At 35.8% G+C, this 24647-nt stretch overlaps 3 protein-coding genes across 8 annotated transcripts; 1 reads left to right on the plus strand and 2 right to left on the minus strand.

Moving 5' to 3' along the window:
* Window positions 1–2868: 2868 nt before the first annotated feature.
* On the minus strand, window positions 2869–11906 carry LOC107549453 (germ cell-specific gene 1-like protein). Of its 2 annotated transcripts, XM_016230521.1 has the most exons (8): window positions 11838–11906; window positions 10639–11466; window positions 7859–8182; window positions 6601–6789; window positions 4767–4814; window positions 3630–3782; window positions 3420–3531; window positions 2869–3257 (listed from the first exon to the last, which is right to left on the minus strand). In XM_016230521.1, the coding sequence occupies exons 3-8, from the start codon at window positions 8052–8054 to the stop codon at window positions 2885–2887; spliced, it is 1071 nt and encodes a 356-aa protein (XP_016086007.1). In that variant the 5' UTR covers window positions 8055–8182; window positions 10639–11466; window positions 11838–11906; the 3' UTR covers window positions 2869–2884. The 2 variants fall into 2 exon arrangements, 1 of the variants encoding a protein (XP_016086007.1); XR_001604564.1 differs by lacking the exons at window positions 2869–3257; window positions 3420–3531; window positions 3630–3782; window positions 4767–4814; window positions 7859–8182 and having other exon boundaries at window positions 6721–6789.
* A 3037-nt stretch (window positions 11907–14943) lies between these two features.
* Window positions 14944–18317, plus strand: LOC107549454 (uncharacterized). 5 transcript variants are annotated; one of them, XM_016230523.1, is made up of 3 exons: window positions 14944–15112; window positions 15252–15287; window positions 16371–18317. In XM_016230523.1, exon 3 carries the CDS (start codon window positions 16392–16394, stop codon window positions 17277–17279), a length of 888 nt encoding a protein of 295 aa, XP_016086009.1. In that variant the 5' UTR covers window positions 14944–15112; window positions 15252–15287; window positions 16371–16391; the 3' UTR covers window positions 17280–18317. The 5 variants fall into 5 exon arrangements, with proteins under 5 accessions (XP_016086009.1, XP_016086008.1, XP_016086010.1 ...); XM_016230522.1 differs by having other exon boundaries at window positions 16384–18317; XM_016230524.1 differs by lacking the exon at window positions 15252–15287.
* A 1251-nt stretch (window positions 18318–19568) lies between these two features.
* On the minus strand, window positions 19569–24328 carry LOC107549456 (glutamate-rich WD repeat-containing protein 1-like). Its single transcript, XM_016230527.1, has 7 exons — window positions 24062–24328; window positions 22578–22695; window positions 22310–22466; window positions 21948–22158; window positions 21440–21582; window positions 21167–21358; window positions 19569–20399 (listed from the first exon to the last, which is right to left on the minus strand). Exons 1-7 carry the CDS (start codon window positions 24273–24275, stop codon window positions 20091–20093), a joined length of 1344 nt encoding a protein of 447 aa, XP_016086013.1. The 5' UTR covers window positions 24276–24328; the 3' UTR covers window positions 19569–20090.
* Window positions 24329–24647: the final 319 nt, after the last annotated feature.

Raw genomic sequence — 24647 nt, forward strand, 5'->3', positions numbered from 1 at the left:
GTTTTAATGCCTTCTTGGCCATTTGATCAGCTTCCTCATTTCCCTAATCCCAACATATCCATAAAAATATCGCATTCTTTCTCTTTCATATGCTTCACAATGTAATAGGATATGTTCCACAGTCTCTGGTATACCACAATTATTGCAATTACCTGATTCATGTTTACCAATAATAAATAATGATTGATTAAGAGCTGTGTGACCAATACGGAGTCTAGATATTATTGTGTCCTCCTTCCTACTTCCAAAGTTTTTCCTTCCATTTCCAACTTGTTTTTGAATGTTGTATAGATGCCGACCCTTTATGTCCCTATCCCACATCTTTTGCCATTTCCTAATCATAGCCCCTCTGATTATTCCTTTCATTTCTGCTTTACTAAGTGATATATTTATATCTATATCGGTTTGTTTTAATGCCTTCTTGGCCATTTGATCAGCTTCCTCATTTCCCTCTATCCCAACATGTGCCGGTACCCATAAAAATGAAATACTTAATCTATATTGGTGAATTTTGAACATGCTTTGTAGGATATCATATAATATGTCTTGTCTAGATGTAGACTTGCCACTTAATAAACTTATTAAGACAGAATAAGAGTCTGAGCAAATAACTGTTCTTAATGGCTGTATTTCCTCGACCCAATTAAGAGCTATCAGAATGGCTATCATTTCTGCTGAATAAACTGATAAATGATTACTTGTCCTTTTTGCAATTTTAATCTTAAAATGAGGAATGCATATAGAAACTGCTGTATTTCCTGAAACAGGATCTTTGGATCCATCTGTAAATATTTTAATTTCCTGACTATAATTTTGATCCATGTATATTTGTGCAATCTCATTCTTGGAAACATAACCCTTTTTATTATTAATTTCTTCCAAAATCTGAAGGTCTACTATAGGTATTGGAAATAACCACGGAGGTATTATGGGAATTTCCACTGTAGGACTTACATCTATTCTTGTCAATCCAATATCCTCAGCCTCTTTTTTTACAGTCCATCCAAAACATGTATTATTTGAGTTATGTTCCCAACACTCCATCAATATCTTTTTAGCTGGATGGGTTTCAATGTGTCCTTTTAAAGAGGTCCAATATGCCAAAGTTACATAAACTATTGTAACACATTATAGCATTAGTTACACTATATCTTTTGTAAAACAATATCACACCAGATGATCGCACGCTCTTCTCCCTCGTGCTCTCCCGATTCTTCCTCGTTCAACTTTGCCCTCAATTCTTCCCGCCCCCTTCACCTTAATCATAGATTGGACATCCAACGTGGACAAGTGAATACGATTGGATAAACAATATTAGCATGATTCTGATAATGATGATGGTGATTATTATTATTATTAAATCAAACCATTAAAGTGAAAAAAAAATATATAAAAATAAAAAACACAGAAATTATACACCCCCACATACATATATAAAAAACACACAATATATATATATATATATATATATATATATATATATATATATATATATATATATATATAAAAAACTTGTAAATTATTACACTGGGTTACAAATACAATACAGAAGAAAATATGAGATATTACAGAGAATTACAGTCATTGTACTATTTAAAAAATCCAAGTTTCAGAACTCAAAGCTTTCTAGTTAGTTTAAAAATAGCTTATATTGAAGCCAGTCTGCCAAAATTGACAGCTTGTGGAATGTGCCACTCTATGATGTAATAATAGTGTGGCTAAACTCCACCTCCGCAGAAGAAGATCAACGCCTGTTTAGCCCCGCCCATCATGTACCATTTTGACCATTTTGTTAAATGTGAGCCAAAATCATCACAATTAAAAGAACCAAAGACTTAAACTACTTCAGTCTGTGTGCATTGAATTTATTTAATACACAAGTTTCACAATTTGAGTTGAATTACTGAAATAAATGAACTTTTCCACGACATTCTAATTTATTGAGATGCACCTGTACACTCTAAAAAATGCTGGGTTAAATACAACCCAGTGCTGGGTAAAATAGGGACAAACCCAGCAACTGGGCTGTATTTAACCCAGCATTTTTTAGAGTGTAGTATTTATGAGAGAGGTGAATGCGTAGGTCTACGCAGATACCAAACGTTAAAGATGGCTCTGAAGACAACAAGATGCAGTGCAAGTTATGGGGGAAAAAACTGTATCTACATTTCCTTTCTTCTGATCGCAATGTTAGGTAAGAGTGGATTAACTTACTTTTTAATGAAGTTCTAGACAGTGTCAGTAAGAACTTAGTCTTTTGTTCACTTTTTTGATTCGTCTACAAACAAGGCACAATTTGACACAGGATTTTTGGAAAGATTGAGACTAAAAGACAAAGTGTGAGTAACTGTTTTTATTATGTGGTCACTATTGATTTGTCTGTTGAACAGATTGTGTGATATGACTATTTATGCATTTTAAACCTAAATCACAGCAGCTTACATCTGTGAAGGGCTGTCAAACATACACAAGTGTTAGCCAATCATAGCAGTGGGTGCTTACTTCAGAATCTACAATTTGCCACGCCTATTCAAACAGAGCGTTCTGATGAGGGGGGTTAAAACAGGACAGAAAATAGCCTATCACTTCTAAATTATAATGTTTTTTAATGTGAAAATCTTGAAAACATTATAAGGGGACCTCAGAGAACAGTACAAAAGAATAAAAAGGCAGTTCATGTCCCATTTAAAAATAAAAATCTCCATCCACTGGGCATCAGTGGTAAACAAATCTGTTTGATTACTACCATTCTTCAAGTTATTTTCTTCTGTGTTCCACAGACAAAAGAAGGCCATATAGGTTTGAAATGACATGATGGGGACTAAATAATAACACAATTTTTCATTTTTGAGTGAACTAGCCCCTCAACTCACATCATCCACGATTAACAAGGAGAATCTATTCCATTCATGGCCTCCTTCATCTCATCCATCTCTCTCTCACAGTCTTCACACGAATCTTGTCCGCATCCTCCAACGAGTACCAGGGTGGGCACATCCCTCTCTTGCACCAGTCCCATGCTCCCATTGGATGCCCACATAGAGTCTATCATCCCATTTGGGCACTGTAATAGGCCGCTGACAGAGTACAACCCTCCACCTGGGACCACCTCATTGTAGGACGGAGCGTGGCTTGTAGCACGGGCCTCCTCTAATCGAAGCCTCTGGCGGTGACGTAGCTCAATGACTGTTTTTGTGTAAGAATTAAGGGTCATAACTGCAGCACCCATGCAGCAGCTGAAAGACACCCATGCAAGCCTTGGAGTCGAGAAGTGAGTGAAAGGACCATGCAAAAGAAAGAGGAAAATTCGCAAACATCTATAAAGTTCATATAAAGAAACTACCACTTTAATCAAATCACAAACAAACCAAACTTTACTATACATAAACTGGGTGAAAATATTTTGTAAGTGTACTCACGCAAATGACCAGCCATAGTCCCATGTCTGAGGTCTCCAGTCTTTGGGCCCCACAATCACAGTTAGCTGAAATACGGTGGTGTACATCATATGAGCCACCATCCCTAACAGTCCTGAAAGAAAAAAGTAGGGGGAAATCAAAATAATATACATTAACAATAATGCAATACTAAACTTGACCACAAGAGGGAACCAAGGACCACTATCTTACCTGAGAGCACTGTACACATGGCTGCGAAAGCGTTGATTTTGAGTGCATGCATTTCTTTATGAGCACACAACACTTCCACCCACATTAGTAGAAAGCCCATGCCCAACAAACTGATGTACATGAACTCAGCAATCATTGACAACCACAGAACACCTGCAGCAGGCAGAGAGGAGCACATGAACTTACATGAGCACATACTGTACAAATACAGAATGCCTTGCAGGCACAGTTACACCTACACACATCATTGGTTATATCATTCTGCAGAGATAATTTCATACACACACACACACACACACACACACACACACACACACACACTGCAATCTTACCATGAGTCTCTCCAGGAGTAAGATCCAAGAACCGGCGACATCGTTCTCCTTTAATGTAGCAGAATGAACAAGAATACCAATGAAATCCAATGTCTGACACACTCAACAATATGATTATTTGATAAATCAATGATATATAATGCATTTTAAATAGATGTGCAATTTTGATGATTTTTTAAATTGCCTCTTTATTTTTACAATTACTTTAGCACTAACATCAGTACTTTGATGTAATTTTTCAAAATTCTAGACACGAAACTCAGACAGTAATCAAAATGTATATTTTCAAAACTCTTAATACCTTCTACAATTGAGTAAACACAATACACATAAGCCTAAATTCATTTGTTCATTTTATTAAATTCACCTATTCAAAATGACACAAAATAACATCAAAGTATGATTTCAATAAGTAAAGTATTTCAATAAGCAATTCACACACAGCATCTGTCTATTCATTTGATTACAATGATCTAAATGTCGATTTTAAAAATTTGCATTACTCTTAAAGGGATAGATTACTCAAAAAGTAAACTTCTGACATTATTAACTCATCCTCCACTTGATCTTAACCTGTATGAGTTTCTTTCTTCTGTTCTTCAGCACAAAAGAAGATATTTTGATGGCTGACTGTAGCCATTGACTTCCATAGCAGAGAGGAGCACATGAACTTACATGAGCACATACTGTACAAATACAGAATGCCTTGCAGGCACAGTTACACCTACACACATCATTGGTTATATCATTCTGCAGAGATAATTTCATACACACACACACACACACACACACACTGCAATCTTACCATGAGTCTCTCCAGGAGTAAGATCCAAGAACCGGCGACATCGTTCTCCTTTAATGTAGCAGAATGAACAAGAATACCAATTAAATCCAATGTCTGACACACTCAACAATATGATTATTTGATAAATCAATGCTATATAATGCATTTTAAATAGATGTGCAATTCTGATGATTTTTTTAAATTGCCTCTTTATTTTTACAATTACTTTAGCACTAACATCAGAACTTTGATGTAATTTTTCAAAATTCTAGACACAAAACTCAGACAGTAATCAAAATGTATATTTTCAAAACTCTTAATACCTTCTACAATTGAGTAAACACAATACACATAAGCCTAAATTCATTTGTTCATTTGATTAAATTCACCTATTCAAAATGACACAAAATAACATCAAAGTATTATTTCAATAGGTAAAGTATTTCAATAAGCAATTCACACACAGCATCTGTCTATTCATTTGATTACAATGATCTAAATGTCGATTTCAAAAATTTGCATTACTCTTAAAGGTAATGTTTACTCAAAAAGTAAAATTCTGACATTATTAACTCATCCTCCACTTGATCTTAACCTGTATGAGTTTCTTTCTTCTGTTCTTCAGCACAAAAGAAGATATTTTGATGGCTGACTGCAGCCATTGACTTCCATAATATGGAAAAAAATAAGGAATATCAATGACTAGCATTAACTGTTTGGTTACCAATATTCTTCAAGATATTTTCTTTTGTGTTCAACAGAAGAAAGAAAATCATACAGGTTTAGAACAAGAAGAGGGTGAATAAATGATGACAGAATTGTAATTTTTGTGTGAAAAATCTCTTTAATACATATAGCTTCGTGGAAACTGGCAAACAATATTCCATGTGATGATCAGGAATATTTCAGATCTAGTGGCACCAATCACTGTCATTGTCACCAATTGGACTACTGTACATTGTCTATGGATGTAATACTTCATCAGCATTCTGTTTTAGACTCTGTTTCTATGGTCCCCATAGACAGTGATCTAAATTAATGTTCCTATGGTATTTCATTATAAGTTATTTGAGCCAATCATTATGCAAGTGCAAGGTTTCTTTAAAGATATGAATTTACTATACAATGCTTTGTTTTGAACACTGGACAGTCTGTGTTACAAGTAATGATGTTTTTTGAAAAATGACATCAAGTTTCTAAAATTAGAGCCGAAATTATTGTAAAAACTGTAATTTAATGATAATGACAAGAACAATTTTCTCAGATATGAAATTTGTGTCATTTACCATCATGGTTCAACCTCTTAAGACTTTCTTTCTTCCATAAAATTCAAAAGGAGAAATTTGACAGAATCATGCAGTTCATGCAGCTCGTTTCCATGAAATAACAGCGAACGGTGAGTAAGGACTGTCAATTAAAATGACAAAAGCACCATAAATGTGATACATACAATTTGTGCACTATATACCAAGTCCTCTGAAGACTATACATTTGATAAATTAGTGAAGGGAAAAGACTAATCAAAGTCTTCAGGGTTACTAGAAAGATACAGGTAGGTGAGTTTGATCAAGGTTAGTGCTAAACTCTGCAGGAAAGTGGATTTAAAGAACCCTTGGTTTAGTGTGACCAATTCACCAAATTTGACAATAAATATGGTGGAATGAAAATGGACAACTTTCAGTTTCATTATATGGGAAAGAACAGCATGAAAATCCAGCCTAACATCTCCTTTTGTGGTCCATGGATAAAAAGAACATGACAGGTTGGAAGCAAAATGAGGTGAGTAGATACTTCCGGGTTTTTAATTTTTGGGTGAACTATCACTTTGATGTCTTTTGATGAGAGGTTTTCTTACCATCAGCATGTTTTTCACAGGACTCCCAAAATCCTGTGTGGAAATATCTGAAGGTATACTTGTCTTCTCCCGTCTCCCAAATGTATTGCACTGCATTGGCCAATTGTCTTTGTCGAATCTTGGCTAGTTCCTCCCTTCGCTTTGGTGATAATGTTGGTAGCGGGTTCTGTGGATCTGGGGTGGGGCTTTCTGAAGAGAAAAGAGGACAACCAATTAGCCTGACAGTAACCTGAATGAGTGGATGGTACAGTCAGTGTTTGTATCATTAGTAGTGGGGATTTTTCTTTGAATCTTTTCGCAGGCTCCATTATTACGCCAGTAGGTGGCAACCATCTTTACGAAAGAGCCATTCACTCAACCAATATGGTCAAAATACGGATTAATTATTTAAAAAAAAAAAAAGAAACAACACCATTGCTGTTTAGAGATGTGTTAAGGTTAACTGTGCTTTCCTTTAGAAAACATCATTAAATATAAGCTACTCAGCCAATGCAAGATGTAGATGAGTTTGTTTCTTCATTAGAACAGATTTGGAGAAATTTAGCCTTACATCACTTGCTCACCAATGGCTCCTCTGCAGTGAATGGGTGCCGTCGGAGTCCAAACAGCTGATAAAAACATCACAATAATCCACAAGTAATCCACACAACCCCAGTCCATCAATTAATGTATTAGGAAGTAAAAATATGCATGTAAGAAACAAATCCATTATTAAGATGTTTTAACTTTAAACTGTTGTTTCTAGCAAAAAACACAAGTATATAATCTATAATAACATTTCCTCCACCATGCAGTATTTCTTTAGGACTGTTTTTACTTGTAAACAGGGCTTGATCTTGTGTACATTTCTCTCATGATGCTTTTCCACTGGAGAAATATTATGGTTTTACGTTAAAAGCAGCATAAAGATACATATGTTTATTACAAACACATAGCTTTTTGCTTCACTGGAGCTGTGTGGATAATTGTGATGTTTTGATCAGCTGTTTGGACTCTCATTCTGACGGCACCCATTCACTTCAGAGGATCCATTGGTGAGCAAGTAATGCAATGCTTAATTTCTCCAAATCTGTTCTAATGAAGAACCAAACTCATCTATATCTTGGATGGCTACAAAGGTGAGTACATTTTCAGCAAATTTTAATTATTGTGTGAACTATCCCTTTAACGCCATACTTAAATTGTGATGTTGGTCTGAATATCAGCATGAATGTGATTGGTCACACAGGTAATATCAAACCAGAAGACTACATCATACCTGTAGTGTAAGGTTCACTGTTGTTCTGGCCGCAGTTCTTCATCTTGACAGGTGACAAGCAGAGAGGTTTGACCACCTTGTGCGTTCCTTCACACCAGTAAGATGTACAGAAAGCCAGCACGGATAACGCGAGGGCAAGGGAGGTCAGGAAAAGAGAGAGCAGGGAGCGAGAACGCCTGGACATGTGGTCCAACATGCTACCCAAAGTGAAGGCAGAGGTGGTTTATAAAGGGCAAACAGGGATCAGTAACCAAGAACAAGAAATCTTTTGGGATGAGAATGAAATTGAGAAAATTACATAAAGCAGAAATGAGTAAGAGATCCCTGTGACAGATGGTAGGATAAATGAAGATGTGGATTTATTAAAGGAGAGGGTCAGATCAGGGAAGAACCGTAGTAAGAGAGGAAAGAACAACATATGTCACAGGCTTATACGTTACACTTTTCTTCTGAACAGATGTCTATTATCCAAAGAAACTTTAAAGAAAATCAAAATGTCCTTGAAGAGTTCTAAAAAGACATATTACATTAACCACACAGGTACACCATAGCACTGAACTTTTTGTGTTAATGCTTCCTGGCAATAGTATATCATTATATGGATTATTTTTTAAATATATTTTTATTTGATGTCACTTATGCGCTGATTGGTTCCTGCAGTCTAATTGGTGCCACGCCCTGCCTGATCATCTGACTCCTTGCTGCCTATAAGAGACTCCATCATCCCTCCCTGCTTCAGCTTTTGTGCTCTCTTGTTATGTTTGCGCTGCTAGTTAGTTACATGTGTTAGTAAGACTGAGAATTTCTGTGCGTGTTCAATCGAGTGTTCGCTGGTGAGAGATTGTTTGTTAGTTTGCTTTGCCCATTTATTCTTACTACTGACTTCCACCTGTTCTTTGACTACGATTCTGGATTGCCCTTGTTCGGATCTGTTCGCTTATCATTGTATATAATAATATTCTGGGGAGGTAGGGAACCGACGCCATTTTTGTAGGAACCTTGTTTTTTTTATTTTATTGTTTTTTGGATCGGAAGTTAGGGGAGTAATTGTGTTTTATTTTTATTTTGTGAAGTAGGGAATTTAGAGGTTTGTATATTAGCTTTCTGTTTGTTATTTTGGCCTTGTCGGCTCCTGAAGCTAAAATCCCCCCTCTTGTACTGTAAAATCCTTGTTTAATTAAGATACTGTTCATTCGTTTTCCAAAACTCCTCCGTGTCCTCGTACTCCTTCATGTTGCACCTTCACCCTAGACGGGGCGTAACATGCTATAACAGAAATCATCACTTAATCCCATTAAATTGCTTTATTAGATATTATCTGAGTAGCCTACTTTATAGGCCCTATTTGTGATTTGTTATGTAACTCTGAAAACTATAGGCAATATCAGAGGTTAATAAATTGCCCAAACTTCCTTTAATTTAAATCTGATTAAACTAAGGAGCCTTATGATTATTACCATCGCTTCAATCATCAATATCAATCATATTCATTTCCGCTCACAAGTATACATGCCCTTGCTGAATATTCAAGATTTTAAGAATTTTAACAAAACGAGAATTTTTTTTAAATGTATATATTAATGTTACATGGATTATCAATGACTGTTTTTATGTTATGAGAAAGTTAATGAGTCCCTTGTTTGTCTGGAGCAGTTCAACTGCCTGCAGTTCTTCAGAAAAATCCTTCAGGTCCTGCACATTCTTTACATATTATTCTAGCATCTTCTGCATATAACGAATTTCCAACAATGACTGTACGATTTTAAGATCCATATTTTTACAATGAGGACAGTTCAAAATAAAGTGTATATATTTGTAACTGTCCTCGTTGTAAAAAGATGGATCTCAAAATCATAGTCATTACAACTACTACAAAAGGTGAAAACAATCACAGATGCTCCAATACAATGCATTAAGGGGATGTGCAATTTTTTCTTGTTTTATTTAAATCTTATTTTTAGCACTATATTTAGTATACATGCAATTTTTATGATCCCTTATTTTGTTAAAATGATTAATATCTTGCATATTCTGTGTAAATTTATGTGCAAAACTGTATAATCCAGAGATAAAAACATGTTTATGTAATGCTGAATAAATGATGTGAAACTATTATTTTCAGTGCAGCCCTGAATGGGATTTAAAATGAGAAAAGTAAAAAGAGGGAATTCGAAGGATTACGTCTGAAGTTACGTGATGAAATTATTAGTTAAGCTCTTGCATTAAGTCTAACTTTACTTGTAATCCTCTAATAATCTGTTTTAATCTGTTTGGGCTTTGTAGGTGTGCATTTTTCTTTTTTTTACTATTTTAAGGATACCTATATATTTTTTACATCAAATATGGAGTTTTATAAACATTTGATTTTAAAAGAACTGTCAAAAAATATAGTTTAATATCTGAATAAACCTGAATACATTAGTGTAGGTTACATCAACAAAATTCATTTTCAAGGGTTAGTTCAACTGGAAATAGCTTTTTAAGGCAACAACTGCACATTCCCACTTTTTAGTTTATTGGATTATAGAGCCTACATTTAAAATCATTTGAATGTGTTTGTTAGTGATATGAAAGACAAAATGTCTGCTAATCAGAACAAATGCTTGAATCATATATTTAAGAGTACAACCAAATGGTTTTCCTTTAAATTGCTTCATGATCTGAAAGCCATACCTTTTATGCATTACATTATTATATATGCAGAATTGAGAATGAAATTTAGTGGTTTTACAAGAAAATCAACAATTATTCTGCATTTTTTTTAAAAAGCTGATTTTTACCTGTGCATATTAATCTTCTTACATCATGTCCATCGTAATAATAACTCCCTATTTCGATCCATTAATATGTATCTTTTTCCACCTTCTGTGCAGCTGTTAAACACAGAAGGTCCTCGTCTCTTTGGTTCAGCATGCAGTTTCCCTCTTTATCCTTTTGCGATTATTTCTGCTTTTCCCCTTTTTTGGTACAATCCTGCCCAAATCTCCTCCTTTTCCTGCCTTTCCTTGGAAAATGGTGTCACACTCTACCAAGAGCATCCATAATCCCTCTTCAGTCCATCTGTTAGCACCGTCTCCATCTTTCTATCCTGTCTTCTTATACATTGCTCCACCGTGCCTTTTTAAACATCCCTCTGTCCCACCTATTCTTCACACCCCTGTACGTCTCCACCACCCCTTACATGTGACCCGCTCTGTCCTGGGACATTACCCACCCCTCCTGTGAAAAGTAATCACTCTGTACTACTGAGAATCACATATTTTCCTTGTCCTTTTAAATCACTTCAACATGAGCTTAAATATGAAAAGCATGCATCAAAATGTGTTGCTAAAAGTATTTGGCGTTCTTATGATTTCCACCTGAAAAAGTCCCATGAGATATTGCATTGTTTTACAATATTATTTACATTTTATTATTTACAAAAAAAAAAAACATGAAAAATCAATAAGTTATAAAAAACAATCATGATGTGTGAGTGATGTTTTGATACTGTATGTGTACAGATGTATAAATGAAAGGGAGAAAGGGGGAGAAAAAGAGTTGCACAATCATCCCCAGGCCTGTGACTTGCAGTAATGGAGAACTAGTTTACCATCACTTCCAAAACACTGTAAAACAGAGCAGAACAACAAGGTTTACCAAGTCAATCAGCAAAACACACTGTTTCCATTGAAATTAAGGAAACTAAAATGGCATTTATATGGCATAACCTATTATACCCATTATAAATTAGACTGGTAAAGTTAGAACAGAAACTTGTACAGAGGATTTTTTTTTTGGAGCTTCGATTTTACCTAAATAGTCAGAAAATAAGCAGATCTTTAAACATTTTAAGATGAAAACTTGCTCATCAGCATTTGTCAGCAGTGGCTGCACTACTGTAAAAATGGCAATCTGAAATAATTTCAGTCAACATAAAATGATCTTACTAAGCCAGATGGGGCAGAGTAGCATTTGGCAAAAAAAAATAAAATCATACCTCGAAAAGCACACCCACTTCTTGGTCTGGTGATGGAGCAAAGGACTGATTGACATAAATGAACTGGTGGAAGAGCAGAAAGATAAAGCATTCAGTAAAGAAGGCCAATAATTTATTTTCTGTTTGATTTCATGAGTAATTTTACCTTGATTGGGTTCATCATACACATATTTATGACATACATTATATATGTATGAATATATTAGATTTATGTTATAATTATTGAAAAATTTAAATATTTTATGTAACAATTATTTGAAATATATGGGTCAAAGACAAAAAGGTGAATTTTTTCCATACATTATTAGAATGTGTCCTGTTAAATGTAATCATACATTACGATTACAAACACACTATTTTTACCATGATTTATAGAAGACACCCACTAAAATATCATTCATTGTAACAATACTTTATATACCAAAAAAATCTTGTCAGGCATATTTAGATCAAGAATCATTAGACGACATTAAAAGACTCTCAAAATCTAATTGTAGTTTTAAATCTTTAGCTATCTTCGCCACCATCCTTCAAACCACTACATTTTACCACCCATTTATCAGCAAGAAGTTTTTAATAAATTAAAATTATATAATGAAAAATAGAATGATCACTTTTTCTTTTATATATTTGAACAAGTACAGGTCAGAATAAGTATGTTGTTTCATTTTTAAATCAATATATGCGTTGCGCTGAATGGCAAAAGTTATTTGACACAAATATAAACTTTACTTGCATTTAATATGTTTTCTATGTATATAAAATCACTTTTGTGATTTAATTTGATGCACACACCAAAACGGATGTCACATCTTTGAACCATATACAGTAAATATATATATATATATATAATAAAAAAAAAAACTCTTGCAATCCCTGTCAAAGTAAAAAAAAACACGTGCCTGCTTGGCCAGCCATTGGCTGCCTATAAACAAACGGCAACTTGATTGGCTGGCAGAACAGTCGATCTTCGCTAAATCGCGGAAGTAGCCCGCTAATAAACTACGCCAAATAAACAGCAGCAGCGTTTAGAAATGAATGTATAACCGTTTCTCTGGTCGTGTATATAACTCCAAAACATACTCTTTTTCTTCTCATCCGACGCTCCAGTGTGTTCAGTGGCAGCGTGTTGTATCGAAGGATCCTCTTTTTGAGTTTCTGTAGGAGATTCTGCGTTGTCAGACATCCTCCTCCGACACACATCAGGCCGCAACACTAGACAGAAGAGACGTACTGCCGCTGAGCTGGCTTTTCAAATTAAAAGTCGCTGTTTGCGTTCTAATTTTAACTGGTTACCATAAAAAGAAAAGAGAGAGAGATATTTATTATATATCAATTTATTGTTTTGTTTATTTTTTACATACAGCCCATATTAGTTTTAACTCAATTTAGTAAAACTTAAATTAGCTTGATTTTTCAAATTAAAAGTCTCTGATTTCAATTCTATTTTGTTAACATCACGAAAAAAGAGAGAGAGAGAGAGAGAAAAAAAAATATATATATATATATATACATACTGATAAAAAATGTATAGCCTGAATGCACTGTAAGTCGCTTTGGATGAAAGCGTCTGCTAAAAAAAAGTATATTCGTTTTAATGTAGGACCTAAAGATTTTAAGGATACACCACTGGGTGGCAACATTTTCATCAGAATGGTTACATAAGATAAAAACTTGTTCTGGAAAGCTTGTTATGTGTTGGTCAGACATGTGTTAAATAGATATTTATGTGTTCTGGTATTAAAGAGATGTACTGTGTTGCTTTTATTGCACTTTAAATGTAAGTACACTGTTTACTACTTTGATACACTTCTTGGCTCCACAGTGTTTTAACCCCTCTAAGTATCCCTTTTTAAATCTAGGGAATTTACAGGAGAGCAAATACGAATCCATGTTTATTTGACTATTTTGGCATTGTAAAGGTAAAAATAGATTGATTGAATGAACATTCATGTAAATGGATTCCCTAATCCAGCAAACCACTCCTTCAGTAATTCTGGGAATTATGTGGGATCTCACACACTGCCAATACTTCCAGGCATTCATCATTGTATTAGTAACCCTAGTGATAGTGTATTTTAGTGTGAGGTAAGCTGTACTAAGAAAGAGGAAGTGATGTGATGTGATTCATGGCTCAGCTGCAGCATCCTCGAATTCTCTTCCCAGGCAGGAAATCTTGGCCACCAAAGGAGAAAGACTGTCAATTGTAGCCTTTAGTATATAATTTATTTGAACTCTATGAAGGCTGCATCATATTTGATACATGAATTTTTAAGATCTATAAATAAATGTATACACACACACACACACACACACACACACACACATATATATATATATATATATATATATATTAAATCTGTTATATACTACACAATCTTCTACATGCTTTCTCTGACTGATAGTTTATATTTTAGTATAGCAGTGCGTGTGTGTGTATAATTAGACAAATCATGTTAAATGTATTATATTTAAATATACAATAAAAAATATAGAGCTTTGATCATAAGACAATAAGATTAAGCAGTGATACAAAGATAAAGAGTGACAACTGATATTTATAAGATTTTTTAATATATATTTTCTTTTCTATTTCATATAAAGGTTCTATAAACGGTTTCACTTAAATAGTCTAAACTAGATTTTTTTTCTTACTATTATTTCACATGTTGTGCTTTACAGGGTCAACTTTGAACTTTAAAAAGTCTTTAGCTTTTACATCTTGGGATTTGCACTTCTATTATAATGTTGATAGTGAGAGTGATATACATGGAGATACAAAAACAAATTACAAACAGAGCTTTAGAACAAGTTCTGCTTCGACAAGCTCTGCTTGAAATGTTGACAGACGGGATTCCAAAACGTGTTTCATTGTGTTTCATCCAAGGCAATAAACTAAACAATGTACAAATAGTCCTGTATAAGCCCGATATATGCTTTGTTCATCTTCAACCCTGATTCCTCCTGAATTCCTCCTGATTCTACACTTGAGTGAGATTGGACCATATCCACACATTAATACAAATCCGTGTGAAATAATTGTGTTCTGACAGGGAAATGCATAGGCTCACTCACAATCTCAGCTTTAGCAGAACGCTCCCTTACAAACTCGCGTCACTTCCTTGCCCATCCCTGAAGGAAAAGGGAAATATCGGAGAGAACAGCGACGCCAGAAAAGTCAGTAAAAGAGGGAAAGCGAAAGATATTTAAACAAACATTTGGGTATAAGAAGAACAAATTGGCACAACCTCACTGATAAGCACACGGTGATCAAAGTAAGTTTAATTCCGTCGTTTTGAAGGAAACCGATAACTCAGTTGGGCGCGTAACTTTTGCAGTTACTCCCACTTTAGGACACCTTCATTGCATTAAGCTGGACTATTTAATATCAAATTGATTTTTGCTTTATTACAGCTTCTTTGGACAGGAGGACGCATTCCTGGACAAAAGGCAGGTCTTCTGCTTAAAATGATCAGACCACGGTTAGAGTTACTTGGCTGCAATTAAACTATTTCGTTATCATCTAATGTGTAGCCTATTAAACGTGCATAAAAGCTGTTTTATAGTATTCATCAGCTGAACTAGCCTCAGAATATTAGATTTTATGCACGTAGTCAATGGACCTGTTAAAGGCGTCTAGAACTGATTCCCTTTCCAGCTGTTGCAGTTGTTTATGAATAGTTCAGGTCACATAAATGGCGATATCGTATAAATACGATTCTCAAATGGTCCTAAAATGGATTTTTAACAACAATAAACAACGAAACGCGCTAATTATAAAATGTTTTGTCCAAGCAATTAAATATATTAAAGTATAAGAAACTATCCCCGAGAATAGAAAAGAGTTCCCTGGGCTTCAGAAAACAGTCAGACTTCTGTCTCTTCATAAATCTAAATAGTAATTATTTGAAAAAAATGTAAAGTGTTAAAAAGATGTAACCGTGGGCACGTTCATAATGTTTCTCTGAGACTTTGTGTCTCGACCTCGCCTCGCGAGAAAGCTCGAGGGAAGAATGCATTTAAGCACGCGCTTCACATACAAGTCCGAGCTTGGCTGTGGCGTCTGTCAGCTCCTCTTTTTCACAGCCTTTACGCAATCATACCTCTTTTTTTGCGACGTAATGATTCCATACCTGACTGGGAATAAAATATGGAAATTTAGCGGGTATTATAATCACGTGTCTTATCTCATGTCTCCTTTAAAACTCAGAGTCCCTGAATAAAAACTTGTATAAGGAAAGATATTTTAAAATGTGAATAACATAAAATAAACATTAAATATTATAAAATGTGAAGATTTCTATTCTATTCTATTATTAATTTAGAATATGGGAGATTTAGGAATGTAACTAACAATCACATTTTATTTGTATAATACATTTAAAAGCAAATGTTTACATACAAGGGCCAAACAAAAAACAAGCAATATTAAACAATAATTAACAAACTGTAATATAATATAATGGTTAATTATAAACCATTTTATTGCACTTTAAATGTTTATTCCACCTTTTCCTTCATCTGACTTTGCAGTTTCGTTCCTCAGTTGTTACCATGCCTCTCCACAAATCATCTTCTCGAACCCCACGACTGGACCCCACCATGATCTCCGCTCCACTGGGTGATTTCCGTCACACCATGCACATTGGTCGAGGTGGAGACGCTTTTGGTGACACCTCCTTCCTGTCCAGCCATGGCCCCTCTAGTCCTAATCCCACATCTGTGCAACAACCAGTCATGGCAGCCACTGTAGAGACCACAGACAATCAGATGGACCACAACAATGAAATTGAATACGCAGAAGATACCGGTCCAAATGAGCTCCGGCACTCCGATTCAGTTTCTTCCTTTGACCTCGACTTGGATTTAGGGCCTTCGATTTTAGGAGATGTCCTGGGAGTGATGGACGGACTGACGATGGGTTCTCACAAAGACACCGAAGACGTGTTTAGTCCCAGCAGGAGCACGAGAGATGTGATTATGTCACCAAGGAATGCTGCCAGTGAGTTGAACGAGAGGATGAGGATGGAAAGTATGACCAAAGAGGTGAGCCATCGAGATGAGCAGCTGAATGAGGTGAATGGCGTGAAATCAAAAGGGCTCAGGCCCAAAGTGCGATTCAGCGACAAACGCGATGAGATCATTGGTCGACAGGAAGTAATCGAAGGGCTAGATGTGGAAGTTGAAGAAGAAATGGGCTTGAGACCAAATAAGGGGATGCAAGAGATTAGTGGGAGAATGGCTTACGACAAAGACCCAAGACAAGCAGACAACTCTCCAAGCCTCTCTTCCTCAGTGAGCTCAGAATATGAGGGAGTCTCACCGCTGGACCGAAGGCGAGAAGACCAGCATCTTTCAGAAACAGATTCAGAGGAGGAAGGTGCCAACGGACAACAAGGATACACTTTTGAGGATGAATTCGATGATGAGATTGGCCTATAAAAGGACATAGTGAGCGATTTGAGGACCAAAAATAAGTCATTGTCATATGGATCATGACACATGAACAGAATTGTTCTTTAAAAAAAAGCATCCATACAAGGAGAGTTAATGAAAATATCTTCTTGAGGTAATAACTGGACAATTTGGAACTCTCCTTTCCAGGTTTACAGTGGTGTTTGCTCATTTTGGAACAATTTTATGAAAGTAAGACAATGTTGCGGTTGTTTTTTATTGGATTTTATAACTACAAAGTCTCCCATGGACGGTGTGATGTCTTACAAAGAATAGCCTATTTCCCATGGTCTCAGCTATATAATATTGAGCAGTAAATGTTCAGTTTTTCCAGTTCATAACTCCATTATAAGGCACTTTACCTTCTTCAGTTAACTGGAAACAGCTTTAATCTCAATGGAGAGTGAATACCTGCAGTTCAAACAGAATGGGACAAAAAGGTGATGTTTAGACTGACAGCTGACCTTTTAAAGCCAAATACATACAAAGTTATAAATTATTGTTTATATTATGGTTTTCTATAGTGCCTTACATGACAATGTTTTCCATCTTTGTCTTGCTTAGTTTCACTGAAAAGCCAATGACGAAGCTTTTCTTTTTGTGGAAAGATGCAAGGTTGCTGAATGCATTCACAAATGCTGGAATTTTCTCCTGGGAGTTTTCATTATTACATATGCATACATATCTTAAAATGCAATAAGCAATCACATTGTGTATTGTTTTTGGAGATGTACTCATTTAAGAAGTGTAAAAATGAAACGCACGTAATAGTTACACACTACAAAATAGTCTTAAAGCTAAACAGCTGCAAACTGTGAATGAAAACATTCTGGTTGGTTTTTTGACTGTAGCTCTCGACTAGATTCATAAAGAGAAGCATGAAAAGCTTTAATAGGTTGGGTTCATTTTTAAAAGCAGTTGCTTTTGTCATGCTTTCACAGTTTGATTTGAATGCTAAAGAATATATAACAATCAGTGCTTATTTTACACTCAAAACCACTCAACTTTTTGTGGCATTTTGCATTCTTTGAATGTGCTGAAAGGAGGCAAATGCATTTCTGTAAGCATGCTATTTCTATTGATATATATTTTTTATTTTAAAGTCAAGTAAATAAATGAATACTATCTTTAACTCCCTCCTGTTTTATTTTAATTGCATCAGTGTGGGATCATCTAGCCTTAAGATCGCTTCAGGAAGGTTGGCTGGATTGATAGATTTATGGATGGAATGATAAATAAATAAAAATAGGATAGTTTAGTTCAAGACCTCAAAATAATTCTAAATGTTATACATTATGGAATTGCTGTATATGCTGTTGACTATCTACAAATGCCACATACATGACCACAAGTCCAGAGTTATTTGTCTTACAGAACCGGCTAAAGATCAAAGTTTAAAAGGTAACTATTGCTGGAAGTGGAGTTAAGTATTTACAAAAATTGGCCAAGAATGTAAACAAGTCCTTTCTTCATACTTACACTGGAGGGCATCCTTCCATATTAAAACCATTTCCTCTTTCCAGCAAGGGTCACTGAACTCATCTCAGTCTTGAAAGAAAATGCAGAGCACTCCTTGGGAGTATAAAAACTCAACTTTTTTGAATATAACCTGATTTTATCTATTTTTTTGCATATTATCTAGGATTAGCAAATTTCCTTTAGTACACTTTAAAGTTGTTAACTGAAAAAAGGCAACATGTAGAAGGAATTGAGTTGGCAATTATTTTTCATGAAGAAATAAGGAATAATTTTTTTTTCCTTTTATTAGAATATGTGTGAAGGCTACTATGGTTAGAACCATAAAACCAGCAGTCTGCCTTAATTAAAACCCACAGTCTGCCTTTAGCAGCTTTAGCCTGAAAGACTAAAATATCTTTCTGTTTTGTCCATTAAGTTAAGAGAAAAGAGGCCTTTTTGAACTGAATGGATACCCAAGGAAAAGTAAATATTCGGTAAATATGCTGGTGTTATAACTAATAAATAAGTCCTTTCTTCATACTTACACTGGAGGGCATCCTTCCATATTAAAACCATTTCCTCTTTCCAGCAAGGGTCACTGAACTCATCTCAGTCTTGAAAGAAAATGCAGAGCACTCCTTGGGAGTATAAAAACTCAACTTTTTTGAATATAACCTGATTTTATCTATTTTTTTGCATATTATCTAGGATTAGCAAATTTCCTTTAGTACACTTTAAAGTTGTTAACTGAAAAAAAGGCAACATGTAGAAGGAATTGAGTTGGCAATTATTTTTCATGAAGAAATAAGGAATAATTTTTTTTTCCTTTTATTAGAATATGTGTGAAGGCTACTATGGTTAGAACCATAAAACCAGCCGTCTGCCTTAATTAAAACCCACAGTCTGCCTTTAGCAGCTTTAGCCTGAAAGACTAAAATATCTTTCTGTTTTGTCCATTAAGTTAAGAGAAAAGAGGCCTTTTTGAACTGAATGGATACCCAAGGAAAAGTAAATATTCGGTAAATATGCTGGTGTTATAACTAATAAATAAAGTTAATACACAAACAACAGACTTGTGGATGATTCAGAACGGAGTTTTAACGAGTACAAATGAGTAATTCATCACACAATTCCATTATTTCTGCCTCAAGAAGTTGAAAAATTGGTTCCAGAAGGGGGAGAAAAATGACAGAAATGCATACGAGTCAAGCATACCTAGATGTTCAATTCATCCATCTTATGTATATTTAAAATTATACACACGCACATTCTTTCTGCCTGAAACTGTCCACTCTCTCTCTCTTCTCACTCACACAGGCACACACACACACACACACACAGTTAAACAGAAATAGTTCTGAAGATGTTGAATCCCGACAGCGCGGTGGAAATGAGAACTCCAGGAATCTGTGGGTGCCAGTGGAGCTCCTTCACATCTTTCTGGCCCTGGTGAAGAAACAGTAGCTGTGGTGGTAGCTGTTTTAAGCCCTCTGCCTGTTCTCCCATGTCACATGACTCCACTGATAGATCCCATTGGCTGACAACATCATCAGCTCCAGAGGCGGCAAACACACTGGAGTCAACAGGGTTCCACTCCACTGACGTCACAGGAGCACTGTGCTGCTTAAAACTGGCCACTGGACGTCCAGACTGAAAAAAAGAAACATGAATGTGATCACTTTAAACAAACAAAAAATAACATTTATTTATTAAAAGATTTCTTTTATTTACACTTCTATTCAGCAACACAACATCAAATTTATCGTCAAAAAAGGGACAGTAAAAACATTTAGAATGTTAAAAAAGATCTATTTCAAAAACCCTGCTCTTTTTAACTTTCCATTCACAATCACAGAAAGATATAGTATACACAAAAATAGTAAGCAGCACAACTGTTTTCGACATTGATAAGAAAAATAAATTTCTTAAGCACCAAACCAGCATTATCGGAATGATTTCTGAAGGATCATGTGACACTGAAGACATGGCTGCTGAAAATTCAGCTTTGCCATCACAGGAAAATGTACATTTTAAAATACATTCAAATAGAAAACAGCTATTTAAAGTTGTAATAATATTTCACAATATTATTATTGATTAAATAAATGCAGCCTTGGTGAGCATAAGAGACTAAAAAAAAAAAAAAAAATTTTTTTGAATGGCAGTGTTCATTCATTCTAAAACGAATAATTATTTTTGAAAACATCCTCACTTTAAAGCATAATTTCATGGTAGTAGTTTGCATTGCATGTACGTTTTTATAAACACCCTAGAACAATATACCTGACAAACAGGCATGAAATGCTTCTGTCTCTTCATGTGATTCCAGATGGACTTGTTTCATTTAATGATTTAGTTGGTAATGCTTTAGCTGAAAAATTAAACATTAATATTTGTTCCCTCTTGCTCATGCTCACCTGGAACTGCCTTAAATCCCAGACTTTCAGGAGGCCATCATCTCCTCCAGACAAAATAAAAGGTTCAGTCCGGTTCCAGCTGATAACATTGATGTCTGAAGAATGAGCCTCACTGGCAGAGAGCATGGAATTAGGTGGTGCCCTTATGTCCCAAATGCGAATGGACTGATCCACTGAGCAGGACGCAAAAACCTGGAGGTGAGAGAGAAGCACTAATTTAAATATTACATCCTCTTTTATTATAAAATAACCATTCTCTTTTGACTGACATACCGTGGCTTCAGTAGGTGACCACTGCAGGTCCTCAACAGACTTGCTGTGTGAGCTGAAAGGCCGTTGATCAACCTTCCAAGTCCCGCCCTCCTGTGGCTCCCAGACATGAATGTTCTTCTTGCAGTCGCCGCTTACCAGGCGTCCTGAGGCAAGTAAACATGAAATGACTTGAGTCTTAGCCAGTAGTCCCATTAATCTAGACATCTGTTTGTATGGCGATAAGACCCTGTTTTCTCAGTTACATCCACCATGTTTTTTTTGGTTTGTTTTTTAAATGTAAGAATTGATGTGGCCATTTGTAACTTAAATGTGCAAGGCTTCCTGTGTCATCCGCTTCTAGTTATTTTAGCTGTACAAAAACACTCTGCATGTTGCTTGATACTGCACACCGGTATTTATCATATTTTAATTTGTCAAATGATTAAGAACTTTCACACATTCCCAGAAAATAGCTTACTTTCGCTTTGAAAACTAAGGTGGATATAATATTACAATCCAAATTACACACCTGGTACCTTGGGTGACCAATCAATGGCAAATCCTTCTGACATGTGACCAGAAAAACTGAAAAGAGGCGTGGCTTCCTTCTGCTGCTTGATGAAGGCCGACATCGCTGCCGAACTGTGCACTGCCTCAAACTGAGGTCGGAGGTCAAAAATCTCCACCTGTCCTTTCTCTGACCAGAGCGCAGCAAATGTCTGTTCACCTCGCTGGGACACCTATTAAAGTAAAAAGATCACAACTAAAGATGATGAGTGAGAAAATTAAACTGGTTGGACTGGAAAAAGCTGTAAAAAGTTAATTCTCTAGAATTATAAAAACATTAATAAGAGTAAATGTAACTAGAACTAGTACAGTAACTAGACTTACTCGGACTCTGTTGATCCCACCATAATGTGGCATCATGGCCAGCTCCAACTGTGGTTTCTTCTCCTCGTCCTCCTCATCTTCATCACTTTCTTCATCACTGCTTTTATTTTCATCTTTATCAGTTTCATGAAGATTGTGCATGCGCATGACAATAAGCCTGGACAGAGATGAAAATGTCATCATCTTTGGAAGCCAAACATAAAAGTATTAGCTGTTTGTTGCAGAACAATAAAAGTAGCAAGCTCCGACAGCATTTGTGTCAGTGTACCTGTTGCTTAAGGCGGTGTCCGCCTGCGTACCAGCACACAGAATCATAGAGAGGGGAAACTGCTCCCGCCCTTCTCCTTCACCATCACGCACCACATCAAAACTCAGACATGGGGCACCTGCAGGTGAAAGACAAGTTTGCTTATTAGAAATTAATTTCAGAAGATAGTAGGTATCGGAACAAAAACATCTGGTTATTGACATACAAGTTTTTCCTGTTATGATTAAAATTAAAGACATTTCATGACATTTTCCTGTTAAAAAATACATCTTGGCCATCGTCGCCGATAGCCTTGTGGGCAGCACGCCAACATACAGCGGCATTGCACTATGGGCGTACCGAGTTCGAATCCCGACACAAGGACCTTTCCCGATCCCACCCCCTTTCCCTCTCCCACTTCTGATCTGTCCTGTCATAATAAAGGCAAAAATAAATCTTTAAGAAAAACATCCTGGCCATATTTCACTAATATAAAAAAAAGAAGAAAAAAAAAAGAAAAGAAAAGAAAAGTGCGCACAAAGAATAATACATTGGATGAAGAACTTCTTAGTTTTGGACCATTTATTTTATTTTAGTATGCATGTATGGATGCATGCATGCATTTATTTATTGTTACACTTTTGAGCACAATAATTCATGCTCATTATTTTGTGAAAAAAATACTATGTGACAATACTGTTTGATTTACTGCCTTTTATGTTCATTGTTTACCATTACTGTTCTTTTACTTTGCAGCATTTGAATTGTACTACATTTAGTCATTTAGCAGACACTTATCTAAAGCGACTTACAAAGTAACTACTGTATTACAGTAATGAGAATCATCATTAAAATATCCAAATAAGTAAAATGTCAATTACTGTAAAGAGAATTGGTAAACGGCCCTTAAAAAATGGCACAACATATAATAATTTGGTATTATTGTAATTTACTATTATTGCACTGCAAACATGCAGCCTACATTGAGGATCACTAAGATCAGGGGTCTCCGAACTCAGTCGTGGAGGGTAGGTGTCCTGCAGAGTTTAGCTCCAACTTGGCTCAACACACCTGCCTGTAAGTTTCTAGTATGCCTAGTAAGACCTTAATTAGCTGGTTCAGGTGTGTTTAATTAGGGTTGGAGCTAAACTCTACAGGACCAAGTTTGGAGACCCCCGACTAAGATATTGTGACATTATTTTCTGGACAATTAAATAAATTACCATTTCTCAGTACTGTAACCTATCCTGACATTTTAATTTTAAATGATGATACATTTTGATATGTTGCCTGCTCATAGATATAGTACTTCAAACACCATGATTATAAATAATAACATTACACACATATCCAAAAAAAAAAAACATGTTATTGTATGGTACTTTATTTTGTCGGTAGACGTATGTTAACTTACCCACTTGCAAACATGAGCAAACCACAGCTAACCATATATCGACCAAGCATGTTTATGTTTAGTGATCGGGCATGATGTTGAGCACACTGACCGGTCTGGCACTCGTGATACATGCGGTAAGCGGAGCGGTCCATCTCCAGCTCTTCTCCCGGCTGAAGCGGCTGCAGACCGGGGACATAGACTTTCCCTTCTCCATCCCCGTTCTGTCCTTCTCCCTCCATATCATTCTCGTCGCTTCCACTCGCCTCCATGCCCTCAAACTCATCGTCCTCCTGAGGCAACGTGTCTTCACCGGCCGCGGCCATTTTGAGAGAGCGAAGGACTTCCGCTTCAGGGCACGTGGTTTAAAGCGCACACTGAGCCCTGTACAGAGTTGGACAACACTCAAGTCACCTGGCTAGCGGGAATTGTTGTCCGTCCCAAAGAGATGTTTTCCAGAAATCCTTCTCACTTTTTATGTCTCAGACTGTAAAAATATGTGCATGATTTTTTGGCTGAGATATAATCATCACCAGCCTGACTTGACGGTCTTGACACTTTACGATGGAGTTAACTACATTAGTTAACATGAACTAACAATACTTCTAAAGCATTTATTAATCTTAGTTCATGTTAAGTTGCTAATTTACTAATATTAAAATCAAATCTGTATCTGTAAATATTTAATGGACCTGAGC

Source organism: Sinocyclocheilus grahami, unplaced genomic scaffold (genome assembly GCF_001515645.1).
Source record: "Sinocyclocheilus grahami isolate Dianchi unplaced genomic scaffold, SAMN03320097.WGS_v1.1 scaffold373.1, whole genome shotgun sequence".
NCBI lineage: Eukaryota > Metazoa > Chordata > Actinopteri > Cypriniformes > Cyprinidae > Sinocyclocheilus > Sinocyclocheilus grahami.

Excerpts from the sequence above, each read along its gene's own strand:
- LOC107549453 (XM_016230521.1), bottom strand. The coding sequence starts at position 8,054 with ATGTTGGACCACATGTCCAGGCGTTCTCGCTCCCTGCTCTCTCTTTTC. Across the intron at positions 3,783-4,766 it reads TACTCCTGGAGAGACTCATG|GTGTTCTGTGGTTGTCAATG; the intron begins GTAAGATTGCAG and ends TGCCTGCTGCAG. Across the intron at positions 3,532-3,629 it reads CATGTGTACAGTGCTCTCAG|GACTGTTAGGGATGGTGGCT; the intron begins GTAAGATAGTGG and ends TTTTTCTTTCAG.
- LOC107549454 (XM_016230523.1), top strand. The coding sequence starts at position 16,392 with ATGCCTCTCCACAAATCATCTTCTCGAACCCCACGACTGGACCCCACC.
- LOC107549456 (XM_016230527.1), bottom strand. The coding sequence starts at position 24,275 with ATGGCCGCGGCCGGTGAAGACACGTTGCCTCAGGAGGACGATGAGTTT. Across the intron at positions 22,696-24,061 it reads GTATCACGAGTGCCAGACCG|GTGCCCCATGTCTGAGTTTT; the intron begins GTCAGTGTGCTC and ends TTTCACCTGCAG. Across the intron at positions 21,359-21,439 it reads GGTCACCTACTGAAGCCACG|GTTTTTGCGTCCTGCTCAGT; the intron begins GTATGTCAGTCA and ends TCTCACCTCCAG.